Source organism: Podarcis tiliguerta, assembly GCF_965153285.1.
Source record: "Podarcis tiliguerta genome assembly, chromosome: 1".
In the NCBI taxonomy this organism is placed as follows: Eukaryota; Metazoa; Chordata; class Lepidosauria; order Squamata; family Lacertidae; genus Podarcis; species Podarcis tiliguerta.
The window spans coordinates 121506819-121528942 of record NC_139534.1 but is presented as its reverse complement, the minus strand read 5'-3'; the positions used below and the strand labels follow the sequence as shown (position 1 = coordinate 121528942).

The window sequence follows — 22124 nt, the reverse complement described above, 5'->3', positions numbered from 1 at the left end:
TACACATGCACACAAGTTGTAATCCTCTTGTTCCTGCCACTTTTAAGGGCAAATTAAGTGGATATATGCTGAAGTCGGCAAAAAAAGAAAGAGAGAACAAAGATTTCCCCCTCCTTTCAAACACTCATTTATGCGTACACAGCAAAACATTTAAAGAAGACTTGTAAACAGCACGAAAAAGACAATTCTCTTTTTAGCATTTTTTCTTTCTTTCCTAAGGGAACAGTCCAATATAGGCAGAAAACAAGCACTGGGTTGTTATCAATGAAGTCAATGGGCCACTGGGGTATTCATCCACCTGGGAAGGTAGCCCATCTAGGAGAAAGCCCACCTGAGAAGGTAGCCCATCTAGGAGAAAGAAAACTCTGATGCAAAAACCCCACGCCTTTCAGGGTTGTCTTTGAAGAAGAAAAGGCTAAGGTGTAAAGCCTACACAAATCTGGAGTGGAGTCCTTAGAAGAAGAAGAAGAGGAGTTTGGATTTGATACCCCGCCTTTCACTCCCTTTAAGGAGTCTCAAAGCTGCTCACATTCTCCTTTCCCTTCCTCCCCCACAACAAACACTCTGTGAGGTGAGTGGGGCTGAGAGACTTCAAAGAAGTGTGACTGGCCCAAGGTCACCCAGCAGCTGCATGTGGAGGAGTGGAGACTCGAACCTGGTTCCCCAGATTACGAGACTACCGCTCTTAACCACTACACCACACTGGCTTTCTTAAGGCCTTGTACGCCTCCTTCAGGCAACTCCTGCAGCCAAACTGGTGCTCTGCATCCTTTGGACCACATCAGCAGCCCAGAACCTCCATACACACCGCCCAGGCGTTCAACTTCAGTTCTGGAGGCGCACGCCATTCTCTCGCAAGACAAACAGATGCCAACAACAACTGGGTGATTCATGTCCACTGAGTCTAATGGGTCTACAATGAGTATTACTTAGTTGGATTCAACCCAAGGGGCCTCCAACAACCACCCAGAAAGCAGCGGTGGGTGGGGGCAGCAGCAAAGAGGTCCAGGATTTAAGGCCCAGAAGGGGTGGAAGGGAGAAAGTGCTCAGCGCTTTGCCCATAATACTCCCGGGTTGTTTTGGAGAATGTCTGTGGAAAAGCGTCCGTAATTGCAATGGGTGGGGAAAGGGTTTAGCATTTCCCTTCCTGCCTGCTCTTTCTGTGTCCCCACTTGAAACTGCCCACGTTCTATCTAACCAATGGGCCAGGCCGCCATAACATGTAGTAGTTACAGCCTTAGTTCAGAGTTAAAGGTGTTTTGTGGATTTAATTACAACTGACAGATATATAACCCTTGCAAAATTGGTTTACTGTGTGCAGTTCTCAGACGCCCCTCCATGTACTGCTTCTGATAGCATATGGCAAATTTATATGCAAAAATGGCTACGCTAGGAGAGACTATCAAACTCTCATGGGAGAACGTCAAAGAAGCACTTTTATATTGTCGCCGTTAGAAAGTGGCCTCTATTAAGCAAAAATTGATTCCCTGCTTCCCCAAAGGTGTGCACAAAACCATTTTATTTTATTTTATTTTCAAAGTAGGCACAGAATAGAAGAAAATATGTATTTTCTATACAATTTTCCACCTTTGGTTTCATTCATTGAACGTATTAGCTGGAGCGACTTCCTCCTACTGTGTGCATTAATCATTCATATAGCTGCACAATGCACACAGACTGTCTGGGGGCTGTTTTTTAGGATTGTTTTCTCTTGTTCTGCTTTACAACAATCCTGTGAGGGAGATCACTGCGAGTTTCATTTTCCAGAGAGGGCTATGGAGGGTCTTCAGCATTCAAAGGAAGAGAGCGATGCCTTTGACCCAACCGTAGGCATGGACTGAAATTTTTTCCAAGGGAGCAAGATGATTTATACTGGAAGCTGCATTCCAGTCATTAGGAAACAAGCGGCAATAAAGATGACAAAATTAAGTAGCTATTTGTTATCCATCAAACAACTATCATAAGGAGAAGTGATTAGGGCATACAAGCAGCTTAGGAAAAAGCCTACAGGATCAGTAAATCATGTTAGTGGGACTTGGCTATGGCTTGGGGAAATGAATAAGAAAAGAAAAAAACACAAAATATCATTTTAAGAAATGATAGAAGGAAAACGCATGATTTTTTCCAAGTACACTGTTGGATGATTCAAGTTCTCTCTCTCATGCAATCATGGGCATGCGCACGCATGCACACCCTTCAATTGTCTGACATCAAAGGATTCTGTCATTCCAACAATTGTTGTTTTCTTTTTTTAAAAAAAAAAAACCTGACAGGAGCTTAGGAAAAAGACAGGCACTTACAGTTACTCTGGTAAGCGATGCTGTGCTACAAAGCGTGTACAGAATAGAACCCCAGGAAAAACAACATTTTTTCACAGGGGAGAAGGGAAGTTCCTTTCTAATCTACATAGGTTGTGGGGGGGGGCAGTCAAATTAGAATGCAATGCAGCAGCCGTTGCAAAAAGGATGTCTTTTTTTTTTAACACCACAATCTGATAAATTATCTTAAGTAGCACATTAATGTCAGAAATTGAGCATAATCTAACTTCTTTTGGTAGCAGTATTAAATGGCTTTCAAACATCTTTCCTACTAGTCTGACATTAAATTTAATAGCACTCAAAGAGACATGAAAAAAATGTTTCGGTTTTTCTTTTTCTTAAAAAAAGGGGGGGAACCCAAACTACAGCACTATTGCCTCTTAACCGAGACCCAGTCGAAATGATGTGAATTCTGAGGTTATTGGCACTTCTAGGGAACAAGATAAGTAATTCGCTGTGTAACATTAATCAAATTAACAGGGTCATAAGCATTCCATGCTGTATGTGTGTGGCCTAGCACAGAGTTGCATCTCTCAAGCATGGCTAATAGAGTTGGAACACAGGCTTATGCATTCATTTTCTCTCCAGTATTTCCAGCACAAATGCATCCCTCACCTGAGCACCATTTGGTGGACATTTGCATTGTGACATAAATTTGGGAAAACATGAGCAATGATGGCATCAGCTGTTGACTTTGCCTGTAGATGGCTTCACAGGTGCCCAGCATGGTGCGAGACACTCCTCTGAGTTTGGTGACTTGGGATGTTTGTACTAGCAATGAAGGTGTCCTCTGAATATTCCCACTATTGGCTTAAATTAGAGGTTCGGTGCAGATGCCAGTTTAACCGTAACAGGGCATCATCTCTGCAACTACATGGTTAACCCTAACCAGGCAACGAAAGCCCACTTCTACTCTGGTTCCACAGAATGCCTGGTTTGGTGCAAATGTTACAGTAAACTATGGTTAGAGTCAAGAGGGTAAAGGTAGCAGAATTTATGCCAGAGAAGAGGAAGAGGAGGAGGAGGAGGAGAGTGGAGCATTTGTCTGGAAACCTTGTGGTAGGGAACATTTTTTTACATGGGAGAGACTTGAGGGAAGATTGGGGAATCAGCAACTGGGGGTCTTTGGTGCCAAACACAGCCCCTTTAAGAGGATTATGGGGTCCCAAAGTAACCAGCCTAGAAGGTGTGATATAACTGACAGCTGTGGCAATGGGGCTTACCGCCACGTCACCTTAAAGGTTGGGGCAGATTGAGAACTTTGACCTCTCAGAGTGCTCTTCCAGCAAATCTAGTTGCTGACGACGACACTAAATTAGCTCTTTCCAGCTCCATGATTCCATGAATTAATTCTGTCATAGCTGTGCTTAAAATGTTAACACAAGTCTATGCTCCTTTTTCAGCTCTCCAGAAACGAGTTCTGAAGTTTAAAGCGGTAACCTTTTCTCTAGCTCAATCATAAGAGCCAGCTTTCATCTGACAAGGTAATTTAGAGAGATATACACTGGGGGGAAATTCTTGCAAGTTGTAATATGTTTCTTTAGTTCTTGCGCTCCTTTATTAGGTTGTTTTTTTTAAGGCACTATTTCACAAGAGGGGAGAAATCCAATGAATGACAGTAATCGAATCAATGGGGGCTTAATTTGCTAAAGAACAACACATGTTTAGATTCTACACTCTTAACAAAAGAATCCCTCAAGATTGGCTTTTCTGCATGTATGTTTATGTAGTCAAAAATAATCTGTCTGCAAAATCTCTAGAAAGGAACTGAATCTGTAGTGGTAGCCAACAAGCTGTGCAATGCTATTCCTGATTTATGCCCTATGGGCACAGATAGGATTGTTCCCAATGCCACGTCTGTCGGTGAAACCTGAAGTTGCCCATGTAGGAAATCTACCTGGCTGTTAACAACACTGGTGAAACTCTCACACTAGTGGAAAACTGCTGGTGTGAAGGAAATACTGGATGTACCAAGAGGTCAGCCGGGTTGGCCTCAACCAAGGACGTATGCCCAGGGGGCACAAAAACCGTGCTTCTCCACTCTGGCTCAAAATGGCCAGGGGACAACCTGCCCATCCACACACTCCCCAAGCAGCTGCTACACTGCTCTGGGTGGCCAACATCTTCTTGCCAAGGGCACAAGGGATGGTGGAGGGGTAACAGCTCCTTGCCAATTGTGCAAGGGATTGGGGGGCACAGATTCATCTTCTTGCCCAGAAGGGAACAGAGAACGCCAATACGTCTCCTTGCCAAGGGAGCCTAGCGATGCCTCTAGATATACCGTAGTTCTAGGCATGAAATAGGAAGAGCAGAATCTCCTGTGTCTGTGCAGGAGTCCTACTGTTGATGATGCCATAACATTACGTGTACAAAATAAGTGGTGCACGTGGAAAGAAAACAGAGAGCCCAAGATTACTGTCTCCCCCTCAAACCCGTAGACAAAGCAGAGGATAGGATTGTAACTAGCTTACTGCAGCACAGCACCAGAAATATCCATGTGCAGGATGGGATCACACCATCTAGGAGCAAAGAAATAGGAGCTTGCTGGTGGAAACTTTGGTGGTGGGGGGTGCTTAAGAACCAAAAATATATAAAGGGAATAGCACTTGAGATCTCAGCCTTGCCTCAATACTTTAGATATCAGCATGAACCAACTCCTCTTCTTCAAATGAAGCTGCAAGGCCAAGGCACTCCAAGTAAGCAAAAGAGAGAGGCTCATCAGGGAGAGCCCATCACTCAAAGCATGATTCCTGAACATCCTTCATTTATTCCCTATAAATGCTCCAAGGAAGGAGAGGGATGTGTAGAGCTACTCACAAACACCAGCGACCACAGAAATGTGTCCTACCACCTCCTCACTGCAGTTAAGACAAAAAATACTGTAAAATTCTAAATATGTTTCAAGTATAGGGAAATAAGCCAATGTGAATATTCTCTGCTGTTCTCCAGAACCCTAAAGAGCCATCCACATTTTGCACCATTAGTTTGGCCCTGGCCATATTATCTTTCTTTTTCACTGAGAATGACTTTATCATATACAGTGTGATGCAGAATATCAAAGGAATTAAAACTTCTTGACCTCAGTTCCAATTTGTACGATCACTCAGTGGGGATTTCCTTGAAGCTCGACTTGGTACTTTAGTACCTCCCTGAAATGGAAATCGGCAGTAACCTGTATAATTATGCATTCCAAAGCTACTTCCGTGTTCTTTCTAAACCTTGGGAGAGTGAATTAAACACTCCAAGATTTCAGCTGCAAAAACACGGCACTCGTTAAGAAACTTCATTTTGCGATTCCATTCTTAGGCCCAAATTCCGTGTTGCATTTTGAGGACCTAGGAGCGCTCCTGCAAGTCTCTTCCATATCAAAAACACAAAGCATGGGACCATAGTATCACAGAGCTGGGATAAATCCAGTGGCTCACCGGATCAAATCCCCACAGTCATGGGCCTCAGATGTGGTGCGGCTAGCAAACTCTTCATTCCTGAGCACCACTTTGAAGGTGGTGTATTGCATTATTATTATTATTATTATTATTATTATTATTATTATTATTATTATTATTCAGTATATCAAATTTATGAAATAAGTAAATAATAAATGTTGCTGCCATAAGAGCAGCTATCTGGGAACCTTGCCATACCTGCTATTAGTCACCCCTGTTAGATTAATTTCCCTGGAAATGTTTCTTCCTTCCTTAAATTAAGATAGTGCGGGGTTCCCCTTACTGACACAGTCCAATGATCCATTTAACCTGCCATTTTGTCTCTCGCAGTAGACAAGCCAAAATGCTTCAATGAACGCTTAGTAGGGCGTCTTTTTTCTTTTACCCTAAATGGCAGAGTGTCCTTCTGTTGGGCAGAAGGAACCAATGGGCTACTGGAGGAACATCTAGTACCACTTCCAAAGCAGCAGCAAACCTTTCTGTTGTTGTTCAAAAGAAAGAACAACTTAAGGAAACCCACTGCTACAGGCTCCTTAAAAAGCCAGGTTTCAGCTACACTCTCTGCTGCCTCTCTTCCACCCCACCCCATCAGATCGTTGAAAGAAGCTGGACTTAAAGTTTTGGATCAGTTCTGGTATCCTATAGTAGCATAAAGGGAACTTCCAAACAACCTGTTAATTATTGAGCATTCATTCTGATTTGTTCGTAGGGACATTAGATGTTGCGTCAAAATAAATGCTCTCTCACACTTTCCAGTGCATTTTCTTGCCATTTCCCTTACTGAAAGAAGCCCGTTCCAGCTTTGTTGTGAAAGACCTTCCAATCAACAGCAATAGCACAACCTGATTTAGCCAGCGTATGACTGAAGTCATTGTATGTGATTTGGAGCTGTCTATATGTCTAAACCACTGTGTCTCTTGGGCTTGCCAATCGGAAGGTCAGCAGTTCGGATCCCCGTGATGGGGTGAGCTCCCGTTGCTCAGTCCCAGCTCCTGCCAACCTAGCAGTTTGAAAGCACACCAGCACAAGTAGATAAATAGGTACCGCTCCAGTGGGAAGGTAAATGGCATTTCCATGCGCTGCTCTGGTTTCAGTGTTCCGTTGCACCAGAAGCAGCTTAGTCATGCTGGCCACATGACCTGGAAAAACTGTCTGCAGACAAATACCGGCTCCCTCGGCCTATAAAGCGAGATGAGCGCCACAACCCCAGAGTCGTCTGCGACTTGACTTAACAGTCAGGGGTCCTTTACCTTTTATACATTTAAAGCACATTTAAAGCATATGACCACCCCCACCCCCCAAAGAATCCTGGGAATTACAGTTTCTCTCAAGCAGGGTTATAATTCGAATGGACTTCCGGAATGGATTCCGTTCGACTTCCGAGGTACAACTGTATAAAGATTTGCCAACTGCAAATCGAAACCTGTCCTCTGTGAACTGAATCCAAGCAACCCACAGCTTGTTCATCCTTGTCCAACGGTTGCAAAGACTTGATGTATCAGATCAGCCTCCTAAGGGACAGAAACATCATTGCTATCCAGTCTTGATTCCAGATACATTTGAATTTTTTACGTTTCCTGTTGGGTTTTAAATGCTAATGAAGGAGTAACAAAGCGATGGAGAGATTCAAATACCTTCCCAATCCCCGGGTTTTCTTTGACTTTCGACACAGCTCTTAAAAGGCATGGCGGTGCAGGAGGAGGACACATCTGCAGAATGCCACTAAAATTAGTGGCGTAGATGGAGAATTCATGGGAGTGCAGCAATGGGGCATGATGCTTCTTTCTCTTCGAGGACAGGTTAAGTTTCTGGGCGGCTCTGAACAAAGTAATATTGAAGAAAGAAAGAAAAAAAAGGACAGCGTTATTATCTAGGAGGAGCAATTTAGGCCAGTAAACCAGATGTTCAGTGCCATCGCTGCCTGTTGAACAAATCAAGCCATTTCTTTTTGCAATCAGATTTCATGAGAACCTTTCGCCAGGAGATTAATAGAAGGAAACAGGGGCCAAAATATGGCTGGCATGACATTTGTGCAATTTCTCTCTCCAGTAGAGTTTCAATTATATCCTTTTTTAAAAAAAATAGACTTTTGGCAAGAGCTAAGAAGAAGAATCAAAGGTTGCCAAAGCCTCACGTCATTAAATGCTGAAATCATCCCCTTGTCACTCGCAGGCCCAGATGGACTTTGCCACTGCTATGTTCACTAAGAAGTTATATTTTGTACCTAACAATTGAAGAGACAAAAGGGAAATAACTTCTGGCTATGGTTTACACAGGAGTTATATTTTGTACTTAACAAGGTAAGAGACAAAGTGGCTTCTGGCTATAGCATAAGCCAGTTGGGTTGTGAGCCCCACTAGGGCGGGTGGGGAGAGCACACAAAAACATGAGAGCCCATGGCAGAATTCAGTTTGGTTCTTTGAGAACAGAAAATGGATCAAATTCAACGTCCCTAATTTTTCATGTGCAGGTAACATTTCTGCATGGAGGAGCATTTGGTCATGAGAGTTCCAACCTGTAGTTTGATCTGGTTGGGCCCAGACTACAGCTTTACATCCGCATTGAGAACTTGGCCTACAATGTGTAGAACGCCTATTTTGCTTTAATGGAGCAGAACATGGTCTCCAGATACAGAATCTCAAGCAGTTCAGCTGGGACCAATTGTCATGTGATTCCTCCCCTCCTAGAACTGTCTCCCAATACCAGCAGTTATGAGGGAGACAATAAAGCAAGATCAACTCCGTTAGCTTTGGCCGAGGCAAGCTGATATTCGGCTCCTCCCCTCTCAGACCTGTTTCCCTCAGCGGCCATTTCAGCTGATCCCAACAATAATCATGAACGGATCTGTATTTGTTTCCTTTCCTGTTCCCTTTTATGTATTGTATCTAAGGTATACAAATACTTGGGAAGAAATGCCTTGGAAGAAAGGTATCGTGTACCGTATTTTTCGCTCTATAGGACGCACTTTTTCCCCTCCAAAAATTAAGGGGAAATGTGTGTGCGTCCTATAGAGCGAATGCAGGCTGCGCCGCTAAGCCGAAAGGCAGAACAGGGAGACGGAGCGCTGCGGAGGGCTCTGTCTTGCTTTTCTAGCTTGGGGACGGCTGCGCGCAAAGCCTCTCCAGGGCAGCGGGATGCCTTCACTCCGCTCTCCTGCAGAGGCTAGAGAGGCTGTTCCCAAGCCAGAACAGCGAGACGGAGGGCTCCGTCTTGCTGTTCTGGCTTGGGGACGGCTGCGCGCAAAACCTCTCCAGGACAGCGGGGTAAAGGCACCCCGCTCTCCTGCAGGGGCTAGCAAGGCTGTTCCCAAGCCAGAATAGCGAGACGGAGGGCTCCATCTCGCTGTTCTGGCTTGGGGACGGCTGTGTGCAAAGCCTCTGCAGGGCAGCAGGGCGCTGCGCTCCAAAGGCTTCAGGGATCTTTGAGGCAGCTCCACACGCTCGGGTGAATGCACCTTGAACGCACCTTGTTTTAGAGGGGGAGAACAAGGAAAAAGTATTTTTTCCCTGTTCTCCCCCTCCTATGGTCTGGTGCGTCCAATAGAGCGAAAAATATGGTAACTGGATTAAGCAAGAAACAGTGCAATCCTACACATGCCTATTAAGAAAAGAACAACGGACTTACAAGAAAGTGTGTACAGAGTTGTATAAGTAAGGAAGACATGCATGAACATCACCAAGGCTGACTCCCATTCGTCCCAAAATTAAGAGAAACATTTGCCCACTAGAAAAATGGCAGAATCTGAAGCAACATCTAGTAACAAAAGTAAGGCTGAAAGGCAGCGTGAAGCAAGGGGCCACAGAAAACAGTTCCATCTTAAAAGCACAATTTAATTTACATAATGTTTACATAAATGTGATTGACAACTGGCATGAGGATGTCTTGCAATTCAAGGACATTACTGCTGCATTTTTGGTCCTCATACTTAAGTTTATTCTCTACGGCCAAACATCCACGTCTCAAAATGTTCCCGGGTTTATAAACGACACTTCCCATATTTTTGATTAATAGGGAATATTATGCATATTCTAGTTTCCATTATGTGCTATAACATGGAAATAACAAACAGGGGGGAAATAGCTCTGGTGAATACTTTCAAAGCTCTATGAAGGGATGTACACGGAATCCTGATAGATTAATGATTGCTTCAATACAGTCTGCAAATGGAGTCCCCTTGGGAGAAATATATAAAAGAGGATGCCAAGATTGAATTTACACATCCAATGTTTATTCAGACACCCAGGCTGAGTGTTAATAGCCAGATACGTTTAGCATACACAAGGGGATCGGCGAATGAAAAATGTAGGTCAAGTATGCTGTAAAGGTGTAAGTTCTGCCATAAAAGCCAAGGCCACAAACCAAGTTAGCCGTGCTCAGATGCACTGAAATCAACAGACTTAATCACATCTGACTGTGTTGGATTATGGCGTAACTTTTTAAAATAAAAAGGGCCAAAGCTGCCCACTGGAACTGGTAGGGGGAAAGTCAAGAATTCTAGCCAACGACAATAATTCTAGGGATTCCTCCATCCTCCTCTCTGCCAAGTTCTAAGGAGGAGGAAACTGACAGCCAGGTCTGCCTCCTGGACTAGCTGCATAAGAAGGCAGGATGTTTAGGGTTAAACCATGTCTAGGATGCCTAGGGAAGGATGTCAGTTTCGGCAACTGATTTTCATGAAGAAAGACCACCAGGAATGAGTTGCTCTGCTCATTAGGCCTAACGCTCAACCAAGTCTGTGGAGATCGTGTTTTTGCTAATAAAGAGTTAACTCCATCTTTGAACTGTGCAATTACTGGTAGGCACACTGCTGTGACATGCTGGTATTTTGAGAGAAGGAGGGGGAAACTTCTTCCTATCCACTTTCTCCGCATCATGCATAATTTTATGTGCCCCTTATCCTATCGCCCATTCCAACTCGCCTTTCCCTGAGCTAAAAAGCCTTTGAACGATTTTAGGGAAAAGCTGAAGCAGCTGCTAGAGATGGTCATTAACAATAAGAAAGGCCAAATGCAATGCTAATTTTACTTCACGTGGATCTTTAAAATATATGCCAGACATTACAGTGCCCTCAGAGCACCCATTTGTACATGAAAGCATTTGGAAGAGCATCATCTGCCTCCTTAGTCACTTCTGAAGAGTATTAGAAGTATTGTTGGCACCGACAATTTCCAGCAGCAGATTCAGTGCATGAAAAGAAAGGGAGCCCCGGCTGAAAACAAGATGGAGGACTTAGATGCATGGAATGCAATGATCAAAAAGGCAAGGATTACCCAGTTACCCATCGGATCCTGGAATGACCACAAGAGAGCCTAGACTATTTATACATTAAATGCAAGACAGCTGCTCCCCCCAGCATCTTTTGAGTTTCTGAGTCACTGGGCCAATGTCAAGAGGCAGAGCCGCAGTTTGCACCACACATGATGCCTCTTGCAGCAAAAAAAATGAGCAGCTGCTACCTTGGTGGCCTTCCTTGGAGGAATTAATAAAGCTACGCTGTAACCAAAACTGGCATGGCACCGCGCCTGAAACAGCAACCGAGAGAGCAAGCAATTTTAATTCCCAGAGTGCTCACCGATTCCAGAACATGCTTAACAGTTTGCCCATATGGCAGAAGGAGGGTAGTGCTTAGCCCCATGACAAAAGTAAGTGAAATCTGTTTTGTTTTCCCATCAAATGCCTCGGATGTCGACAGATGTGGGTCATACCAACTTGTGGCAGAATTGCACTTTGGGTGAAACCCAGTGGCAATTCTAGGAGACAACGAGAAGATGTTTGGAAAGCTTCTTCCAAATCATTGTTCTGTTTAGGCGCCGGACTTTTCTGTGACTGCGGCCAGCTGTGCCACGCCAAATATCTGCCACAAAAAGAACATTGCTTTGTCCAGGTGCAGAAATTTGTGCATATCACAGAATCATAGAGTTGGAATAGACCACAAGGGCCATCGAGTCCAACCCCCTGCCAAGCAGGAAACACCATCAGAGCACTCCTGACATATGGTTGTCAAGCCTCTGCTTAAAGACCTCCAAAGAAGGAGACTCCACCACACTCCTTGGCAGCAAATTCCACTGTCGAACAGCTCTTACTGTCAGGAAGTTCTTCCTAATGTTTAGGTGGAATCTTCTTTCTTGTACTTTGGATCCATTGCTCCGTGTCCGCTTCTCTGGAGCAGCAGAAAACAACCTTTCTCCCTCCTCTATGTGACATCCTTTTATATATTTGAACATGGCTATCATATCACCCCTTAACCTCCTCTTCTCCAGGCTAAACATGCCCAGCTCCCTTAGCCGTTCCTCATAAGGCATCGTTTCCAGGCCTTTGACCATTTTGGTTGCCCTCCTCTGGACACGTTCCAGTTTGTCAGTGTCCTTCTTGAACTGTGGTGCCCAGAACTGGACACAGTACTCCAGGTGAGGTCTGACCACAGCAAAATACAGTGGCACTATTACTTCCCTTGATCTAGATGCTATACTCCTATTGATGCAGCCCAGCATTGCATTGGCTTTTTTAGCTGCCGCGTCACACTGTTGGCTCATGTCAAGTTTGTGGTCAACCAAGACTCCTAGATCCTTTTCACATGTACTGCTCTCAAGCCAGGTGTCACCCATCTTGTATTTGTGCCTCTCATTTTTTTTGCCCAAGTGCAATACTTTACATTTCTCCCTGTTAAAGTTCATCTTGTTTGTTTTGGCCCAGTTCTCTAATCTGTCAAGGTCGTTTTGAAGTGTGACCCTGTCCTATGGTGGACATAGAGCTCTGACAAGGAAAGCCTGAACGGGAAACTTTCAATGAATACCACTTATGTAGTAAGAGGAAGGCAATAGTTCAGTGGTCAAGTACGTGTTTTCCATGTAAAGGTTCCCAGTACAATCCTTGCCAACTCCAGTTAAGGTGTGGGAACCCTGAAGATCTATCTGCCACTCAGTATAAGACAAGGTTGAGCTGTACGGACTAATGGTCTGATTTCAAATAAGGCGGCCTTCTACATAAAACAGAAAGAGTAAAGCTGCATGCCTTTCTTTAAAGCACCTTTCCCCCTCCTCCCCAAAAAAGGAATCCTGGGAAATGTAGTTTGTTAACAGCAACCCTCTTGGGGTAAACTACAGCTCCCAAGAGTCTTTGGAGTGTCTGTGCTTCGAACATATGATGTGTAAACAGCCTAAAATCTAACACAATTACGAGGGCAAATGAGCGATAACATGGTTTCCATTTACCTTCTTCAAGCTTATCACTGACATATTTCAAAAGAAAGAGCCTGTGGTTGATTTCTAGCTCATGCACGTGACATAAATTAGTTCTCTCCTTCTGTTCAATCCCTAGCACAATTCCCAGACAATCTGCATGGCTGAGAAATGAAGGGATGCAGAAGTCGAGAAGGACAACGATGTGGTGGAAGGACCACATGTTTGATTCCAGGTGAGGAAGCTCCTCAAATTCTGACTAAGGTTAAGAGGCACGCACAATTCCTTTCCTTGTGCTTATCTAGACTTCTAAAAGGACTCCAGAAAAAGATGCCAAGGCACAGACTTTCAACAGCTTTCCCAATTAAGGCTTCTGAAGTGCCGCTGTATATTATTTTCCCCTCCGACTGTGAGATCTACTGTCTGCATTTTGCTTAACTTTTCATCTTTAATAGAAGTTGTCTTTTAAGATGCTCCAGAGAGTTCTTTGCTCATAGCTAGGTGTCACAGCAGAAAATAAAAAATGAATATATGGCACAAGGAGGAGCACTCAAATATCAAGTGACAAGGGACAGGCCTCTAACCCGCTCTTTCCTCTGCACAATTTACAGATTGCTCAGTTGGCTGCTGCACATGGAAGGCGATGCAAAGCACAGAGGGAGCCGGTGAAGACGGTGAAGACCAATTAACTAATGGCCTGCATCTGGAGAACAAAATGAAAGAGGAGGTGACAAACCCAGATACAGAAAGAAGTTCACACTGGCCTGGTTTGCATGTAACACAAAACCATGGTCTAAAACACATCATGGTTTACCCAGTAACTTTATTGCAAATGATTAGCAAGCTGGTGCATGCTGCTCACTTACTCCTTACTCCTCCTTCCATGCAGTATAAGAAACAAACTAGAGTATGGGCTTAGCCCATACATTTGGGTTTCCTTCCTCGCTCATCCAGCACACGGAGTGGGCACTGGAATGAATGGGCAATGGACAACAGCATGCTGCTCAATTGCTATGTACTGAGTTGAATAGGATCCAAAATGCAGCAGTCTGATTGGTCCTAGAACAATAGGATTCAGAATGCAGCAGTCTGATTGGTCCTAGAACAATAGGATTCAGAATGCAGCAGCCTGACTGGTCCTAGAACAATAGGCTCCAGAATACAGCAGTCTGATTGGTCCACAGGAGCCACCCAATCCAGCTCCAGGTGGAAGTGAATCCGCGAACTGATTGGCCTACAGGAGAATCCCGGAATTAGCCAATCACGTGGGGCCCATTGTGTAAATAATGTACATAATGCAGACATTCTGGGGGAACTTCCATTCCTCCTCACCACTATGAGCTGAATAAAGAGCATGAAATCCACTCTCGACTCCGAGTATATTTCATCAATCATGTTTTAGACAATGGCTTTGTGTTACATGCTGTCATGGGCCGGGAGTCAGCTTCACCTGCTGAACAGCAGCCTGAAGAGGGAGAAGGCGGAGTGACTCCACAGCATTGTGTTACATGCTGTCATGGGCCGGGAGTGACTCCACCTGCAGCTGGTCAGCCTTCAAGGACTCAGAGGAGAAGGCGTTGATATGAACCAGCTGACTTCAGCCTTCTTAAGGCAGGGCTTCCAGTCTCACTCAGATGCTGGAAACAATGCTTGTCGGGCCTGGTCTAACCTTGCTGCTTCTTGCTCCTCTTTTCCTTTGATCATTGGATTCCCTGACCCCTGGACTGTCTGACCATGTTGCCCGACCCTAGGACTGGACCTGACTTTGGATACAGACTCTGCCAATAGGCAGGTACACCCCAGAGACTCTGTTGGTTGGCTAGGCTTCCACTCCACTGAGTTCGTTCATCGTTGCTCAGCACGAGACTATGACACATGCCAAAAATGTTTGCTGAAATATGTCTCTGAGCCTGATCTGAGCTCCAGAACAGGGGTAAGTAAAGGTAAGGCTGTTTGTTTGTTTACTGGATGCTAATGAGCCAGGCACTCAGAGAGGCCTTTCAGTATGGACAATACTGAGCTAGAAATAATAATAATAATAATAATAATAATAATAATAATAATAATAATAATAATAATAAATAATTTATTATTTATACCTCGCCCATCTGGCTGGGTTTCTCCAGCCACTCTGGGTGGCTTCCAACAGAATATTAAAATACAATACAGTGGTGCCTCGCAAGACGAAAAAAATCCGTTCCGCGGGTCTTTTCGTCTTGCGGTTTTTTCGTCTTGCGAAGCAAGCCCATTGACGGAGTAGCGCTATTAGCGCTATTGGCTAAAAAAGGGCTAAAAACAGCTTTTTAACACTTGGGAGATTAGCGGTTTTGCTGCTAAAATGCTTTTAGCAGCTTAGCGATTCAGAATAAGGGGTTTTGGAGCGGGGGAAAAATTCATTTTTTTTCGTCATTTTTTGTCTTGCAAAGCAAGCCCATAGGGAAATTCGTCTTGCGAAGCGCCTCTGCAGACGGAAAACCCTTTCGTCTTGCAGGTTTTCCGTCTTGCGAGGCATTCGTCTTGCGGGGCACCACTGTAATCTATTAAACATTAAAAGCTTCCCTTAAACAGGGCTGCCTTCAGATGTCTTCTAAAAGTCTGGTAGTTGTTTCTCTCTTTGACATCTGGTGGGAGGGCGTTCCACAGGGTGGGTGCCACAACTGAGAAGGCCCTCTGCCTGGTTCCCTGTAACTTGGCTTCTCGCAGGGAGGCAAGAAGAAGAAGAAGAGGAGTTTGGATTTGATATCCCGCTTTATCACTTCCCGAAGGAGTCTCAAAGCGGCTAACATTCTCCTTTCCCTTCCTCCCCTCACAACAAACACTCTGTGAGGTGAGTGGGGCTGAGAGACCTCAGAGAAGTGTGACTGGCCCAAGGTCACCCAGCAGCTGCATGCGGAGGAGCGGAGACGCAAAGCCGGTTCACCAGATTATGAGTATACCGCTCTTAACCACTGCACCACACTGGCCAGAAGGCTCTGGGCACTGGACCTCAGTGTCCGGGCAGAACAATGGGGGTGGAGCCGCTCCTTCGGGAAAATAATCTCACCAGATATAAGGCAGCTTCCTATGAATAGTGCACATTTAAGGACACAGCCTAGGAATTTGTTTACAGTACCTGGACTGAGATCACAGTCATCTCTCACTACTGGTTTTCCTCTAAGCTCTCTTTATTTCACCAGCTTCATTTAGGCGTGGGTGTGGAACAATTTTGCGGTTGCCATTGTTGAAGGATTAGGAGTTGATAACCCTTGCTGATCTGCTGCACGTCACCCAAAGATCAGCCTTCTGTCCATCCCACCCTAAATAAAGGCACAGATGCCACCATTGAGGAACAGAGTAAAAGAATGCCAGCCACCAAGCGTTCTTTGAAATCTGCCTGCAGATAAGACAGATACAACCTTTACAGAGCAGTGGGGAAAGTCAAGAAGCATCCTAGGTTCATGGAATACAGGTAGTGGTTTTTTTCCTGATTCTAGGTTTGTGGGGTGGGTTGTGGGGTGGGCAGAATTAGTTCTGCAAGGCTGAGGGAAACGTCAGGTATGGCTAGTAGTGATAAGCTAGCATCTGTGACATTAATCAAGAGGATCATACAAACACATACCAATCTCTAGAGCAGTTTGGCAACCATTTTTTTAATTAAAAAAATTCCACTTTTTTTTTTAACATAAGGTGAAAGAATTTAAGGGAAAGTAAACACACACAGGATGCTCTAAACTTCCTCTTAAAAGCAGGCAACCTAACTGAAACACTGATGAGGAATGAGACTGAAGGCTGATCCGGCTGACATGGAAATTATGACGCCTCTAGGAAGGCTGACTCATGCTGAAGGAGCTGCTGTGACTTTCCTTCAAATATTTTGTCTGTCTTCATTACAGATGTATGCATCTGCCTATTTCCATTCCATGTCAGTTTCATATGCACCTAAATCATAGGTCCATTTGGTTCAAATTTTTTGGTGAATTTAAAAACACACATTAACAATGTGAATTTAAATAGTGCACACTTCCTACAAATACAATTGTAGAGTTAGAAGGGACCCCAAGGGTCATTTAATCCAACCGTGTGCAATGCAGGAATCTCAACATGCAGTTCCCCATCCAATTTGAAACCACACCAGCCCCTGCTTAGCTTTGCAAATGTGCTAGCAAGTTTTATAGCTGCACCACAAGGAGGAAAGTGGTGCAGCACACTCCTAGTGGTGCTGCAATAAAACTGCTAGCACATTTCCATAGCTAAGCAGGGTAAAGTTATTCCCCTAAAATACACCCACACCCAGCCATGCTGCAAACACGGTGACCTGCAACTAAATGGGGAACCGCGAGAAGCACAGCAAAAGCTTTCTACCTTCTCTTTAAGTTTGCACAACAAATCTGTACCTGAAAGATTGGGGGGGGGGGGAACCTGTGTACTCTTATACAGAAGGCTGTTCCCTCACCACAAGACAAACCCCTAAAGAAAAAGCCCATGTAGTTTAATCTTTAGATAAGCAGAACTGTCAACATCTAGCCTTACAGTCTATGTCAGTTCCTGATCTGTGTAGGGAACACTTAATGAGGTATTGAAAATGCAGTTACTGCAAAGTCAACAATGTTTACACACCCTACTGAATGAACAAGCCATGCTAGAGCAGGCAAAAGCGCCTCAATTGAAGCATGCTACTTCTGGACCCAAAAAAGCAGGGAGGTTGCATCTTTTTTTTAATGTGCCACTTGTTTCCCTAACAACCAGCATGAAGTTAGCAGAACAACTTAAGCCTAGTTCTTACTTCCACCAAGAAATCTGTTTTTCGAACTGGAGTCCCACAGGCACAAACAGTAAGTGGATGACATGCAGGCATGGCCAAACTTGGCCCTGCAGCAGTTTTGGGACTACAACTCCCATCATCCCTAGCTAACAGGGCCAGTGGTCAGGGATGATGGGAACTGTAGTCCCAAAACAGCTGGAGGACCATGTTTGGCCATGCCTGCTAGAGGTATGAGTGAGCAATCATAGGGTTCCCACTTAGGAGTTTTCCAGCTGTTGGTCACATGCTCCAAGCCCTATCCATTTGTGGGTGGAGCTTGGGACCAATGAATGACAGCCACATCGCAGGTTCCAGTGGAGGTCCTTAATATTATCACACCCTTGCCCTTCAGCTCAAAGGATGATAAGGTGAGGGTGGGGGAATTCAGCTCCTATGCTAATGGAAGCCCCAGCAGCCTTCATTTTTCCACGGGAATGCAAGGGAAGAATTAAGTTGTTTGTATTTCTTTCTTAAAGCCCTTCACGGCCTAGGACCCTCGTACCTACGGGACCGCCTCTCCTGGTATGCCCCACGGAGAGCCTCAAGGTCCATAAATAGCAACACCCTAGTGGTCCCAGGCCCTAAGGAAGTTAGACTGGCTTCAACCAGAGCCAGGGCCTTTTCAACTCTGGCTCCAGCCTGGTGGAACACTCTGCCTCATGAGACCAGGGCCCTGCAGGATCTGATTTCTTTCCGCAGGGCCTGTAAGACAGAGTTGTTCCGCCTGGCCTTTGGCTTGGAGCCAATTTGATTCCCTCCCTCCCTCTCTTTCTTTTTTCTTTTCCTTCTCCTCCTGCAATGAGGCTACATTTTAATATTTTAATGTTCCATTATTTTAATGTTGTATTTTACTTTTGTTTTTAAGTTGTAATCATTCATCTTGTTTTTATTATTGCTTGTAAGCCGCTCTGAGCCCGGCCTTGGCTGGGGAGGGCGGGGTATAAATAAATTATTATTATTATTATTATTATTATTATTATTATTATTATTATACAGGGCCTACTGGAGAAGTAATACTTTGGCCAGAGCGTCTCGAATGTCAACTTGAGAGCAACACCATTCAGCCACAATTCCTAGAGTGTAGATTTGGGGAACTGTCCGGTAAAGTAGAGCTAATGCTTGAGAGACAGAGAGACAGACAGACAGACAGACTGGGAAAGGGGTATTGAGTGATTCCCTAAAGTAAAGAGCATCTTTACTTCAGCTCTCTCTGTATGTATTTTTGTTGTTTTAAGTGACCGCAAAGCGACGGAACAACAGCAACAGTTGCATTACCAACAATTTTCTAACGAAGTCAACTCTATAAGCAGAGCACTTGACATTCTGGCCCACAATACCGCACTGAAGAGGAAAGCCACTTCTAACAGAAACTTTACTGGCAGTTCCAATTACTTGTCCTACAAAGTCGCTGCTTTACATTACGGCTCACAGAAAGGCATACGCAGCAGGGCGAGAGACCAAAATGGCATTTTGATTGACATCTGATGTTGACTGAAGGCCACTTCTCACCCTGCATTTCAAAAGCAAAGAACTCTCCTCCCTTTCTTTGGAGAGAAAGAAGAAAAAGAAAAACATGCAAAGTATTTTGTTTGAGTAATACATTTATCTGGCCCCCAGCCAGACCCGTGAACTTCAAAACTGCAGAGAAGTTTTGGCAGTTCATGGTTCTGGCTGGGAGCCAGATGTGCATATTCCCCCCATTCCAGAAAGACATTTGCATGCTTTTTGAAAGACATGAGCTTTATCCTGTGTATTTAAATGGTAACATGAGACATAGACCTCATTCCTCCCAGATGCAGTGAGGAAAATCAAGGTCTTCTGAGACCAAGATTTGGGGAATAATCAGACTTCATAAATCACAATGAAACTATTAAATTCTATCCCATTTGCCTTCGCTTTTATTCCAAAAAGCAAAAAAGTAAATAAATAAAAATGCTGGTCTATTATATTCCTGTGTGCTCCATCTACATTCAGTTCATTTCAAGAGTGATGTTTCTGCAGTAACCGTGCAAATTTGCAGATTGTTAGTGTGATCGATGGGTGCAAGAAGAGTTCTTGTTTGGGACTTTAAAACAAACAAACCAAGAGGAGCATAATAACTGCTTTGCTGGATCAGACCAAGGTCCATCCAATGTCCAACATCTGTTGTCCAGATGCTAGTGAGTGCTCAGAAGCAAGACAGGAAATGGAGATGGATGTGCAATCTCTTTAACATCCACATGGACTAAAAACATAAAGCCAAATGGCGCAGAATGTGACTGGGAAGAAGAGGAGCTGCATTGATCATTCAAAATTGTACCAGATCACATACCCCAACAGGTGCAAAAGGCACTCAAGTCCAGTGGCATAGCGTGGGTTGTCAGCACCCGGGGCAAGGCAAGTAATTTGCGCCCCCCCCCCGCTGCACTGTCTCTCCCCCAGATAGTCCCTCGCTCTCTCTCCGCACTGCACTGCACGCCTGGCACCCTCCCCTCCACAGTGGGCGGCGACCCGGCAGCTCGGATCGGATTCGCACAGCCAGCACTGCAGTGAGAGAGAGTGAGTGAGCCAGGTAGGGGCAGAGAGCTGCGAGTGCGAGCGCCCCCCCCCCCAGATGTTGCGCCCGGTGCGGCCGGCCCCCCCTGCACCCCCCACGCTACGCCACTGCTCAAGTCTACAACTATATTCAATATGGTAAGTATAAGAGCAATGATACAGAAGTGCTTTCAGGGGAGGGGCAATTACATTTTAAAAGATAAAATATATTGCACAGCAAGTGCTCAAGAAGTGCAATAACCACAATGGAAATGCTATCTTTCGGAAAGATGAGTCCACTATGCCCCTGCAAAACGCACTTTCGAATACAAAATTCAGAAAATGTACTGGCACAATTTGGTGCACCGTGTGGCAAGAAAATGCCAAGAAATACGGGCTTTAAAGTTTTATTAGAATAAACTCATGCTTTGAATACAGGAGATAACATTTCAGGTGATTGTGGGCCTTTTCTAAAAGCTAAAATTTATTGGGGCCAGGGGATGTTGAAGAATTATATCTGATCTGGCTATCCCATCTTTGCAGACTTTTAAAGTCCCAAAATGCATCAAACATTACATTATATGCAGGGGAACAAGTCTGCATGGGGCCAGTACCCCACCATATATATATGGACTTTCTGGATGGGTATTGTAATTACCAGAGCTAACTTTGAAAGCAATCTGGGTTCCAACCACTATATGGTTGACATCCTTTCTCTATGATTAATCAGATCCACTTTCTTGGAAGTTAGTCCCATTGATCTCGGTGGGACTTACTTCTGAGCATACGATTGCTCTGCCAGACACACATGAGCAAGTCACACAAACACACACACAGAGCACATCAGTGGACAAACCCTCAAGCTTTATTGGGCTATGCCTGGGAGTCTTCAATCATAACACTGGCATTTTCTGGACCAACAGCCAAATGGCTTACTCAAGGGGATACTTAAATTATTCTCAGATTTATAGGTTTTAATGGGCACTGACAGCAATAAACGATGCATTACAAATCATGGCTGTGCTGGCGTGCCAGGTGACAACAGAGTTTTCTCTAAATTTTATGTTGTGATGTAGTAGTTCTAAGCACAAAGGGAACAACAAAAGCTTCTAAAGCCTCTATCCCATCGAGCGCCTTCCATTTACACAACCTCAGCTCCAATAGTTTCAATGGGACTTAGGCATGACCAATTTACACAGGATTGCAACTGACCTTCTAAGCAACTGGAGACAAAAGCAATATTAAAATTAAAGCTCGGAGTATTTAAAAACCGAATTCTCCACCCAAAATTATTCACATTGTCATTTTCCCCCCATGACGACCTACATGAATATTCTTTAACGGCACAAACTCTTCTGAGAGCAACATGGCAATATGCTGATAGTTCTGGAAGAACCCATTGGAAATTAGGGGTGCCTAAAAAGCAAAAGTAGACATTATAAGGTAAACACAGAGTTATCAACCCTGGATGGGGGATGTTCAACCCTTTCTTATCTCCTTCAAATACACCTCTGACCATTTTTTACGTCACCGCCCCTAGTCCAAAGATGGGGGCCTGCATTGAACACCCAGTAGAAGATCAAATATGGGGTTCAGAACACCCATTTACCAAGGCAGCATCTAAATGTCAGTGAAATCAATGGGATTCACAGCTCACCCTCTATAGCAGCGTGAGGAGCTGAAGCCAGAGTGGAAGGAAGTGTGCTGAGAAATACGGACTTCCTCAAAGTTAGTGCTGGTTCTAGGTTTTGGAACCTGAAGATGGTCCTTAGTGGGGCCTGAATGGACCTTGCTTCCACCTTTAGCTAACCACTCATTTGCCCTCTCCCTCTAGGTCCAACCTGTACACCTGTCCAAATAGAGAGGAGAAGGCAAATGGGTGCTGCTG

General features: G+C 44.5%; 1 protein-coding gene across 2 annotated transcripts in view; it reads right to left on the bottom strand.

Moving 5' to 3' along the window:
* Positions 1–22124, bottom strand: part of KIF26A (kinesin family member 26A) — a 160116-nt gene that overhangs the window by 29259 nt on the left and 108733 nt on the right. For both annotated transcript variants that reach the window (XM_083433060.1, XM_083433061.1), the window contains exon 5: positions 7399–7582. In XM_083433060.1, coding sequence (XP_083289186.1) covers positions 7399–7582 — 184 coding nt within the window. The remainder of the gene's footprint in view (positions 1–7398; positions 7583–22124) is intronic.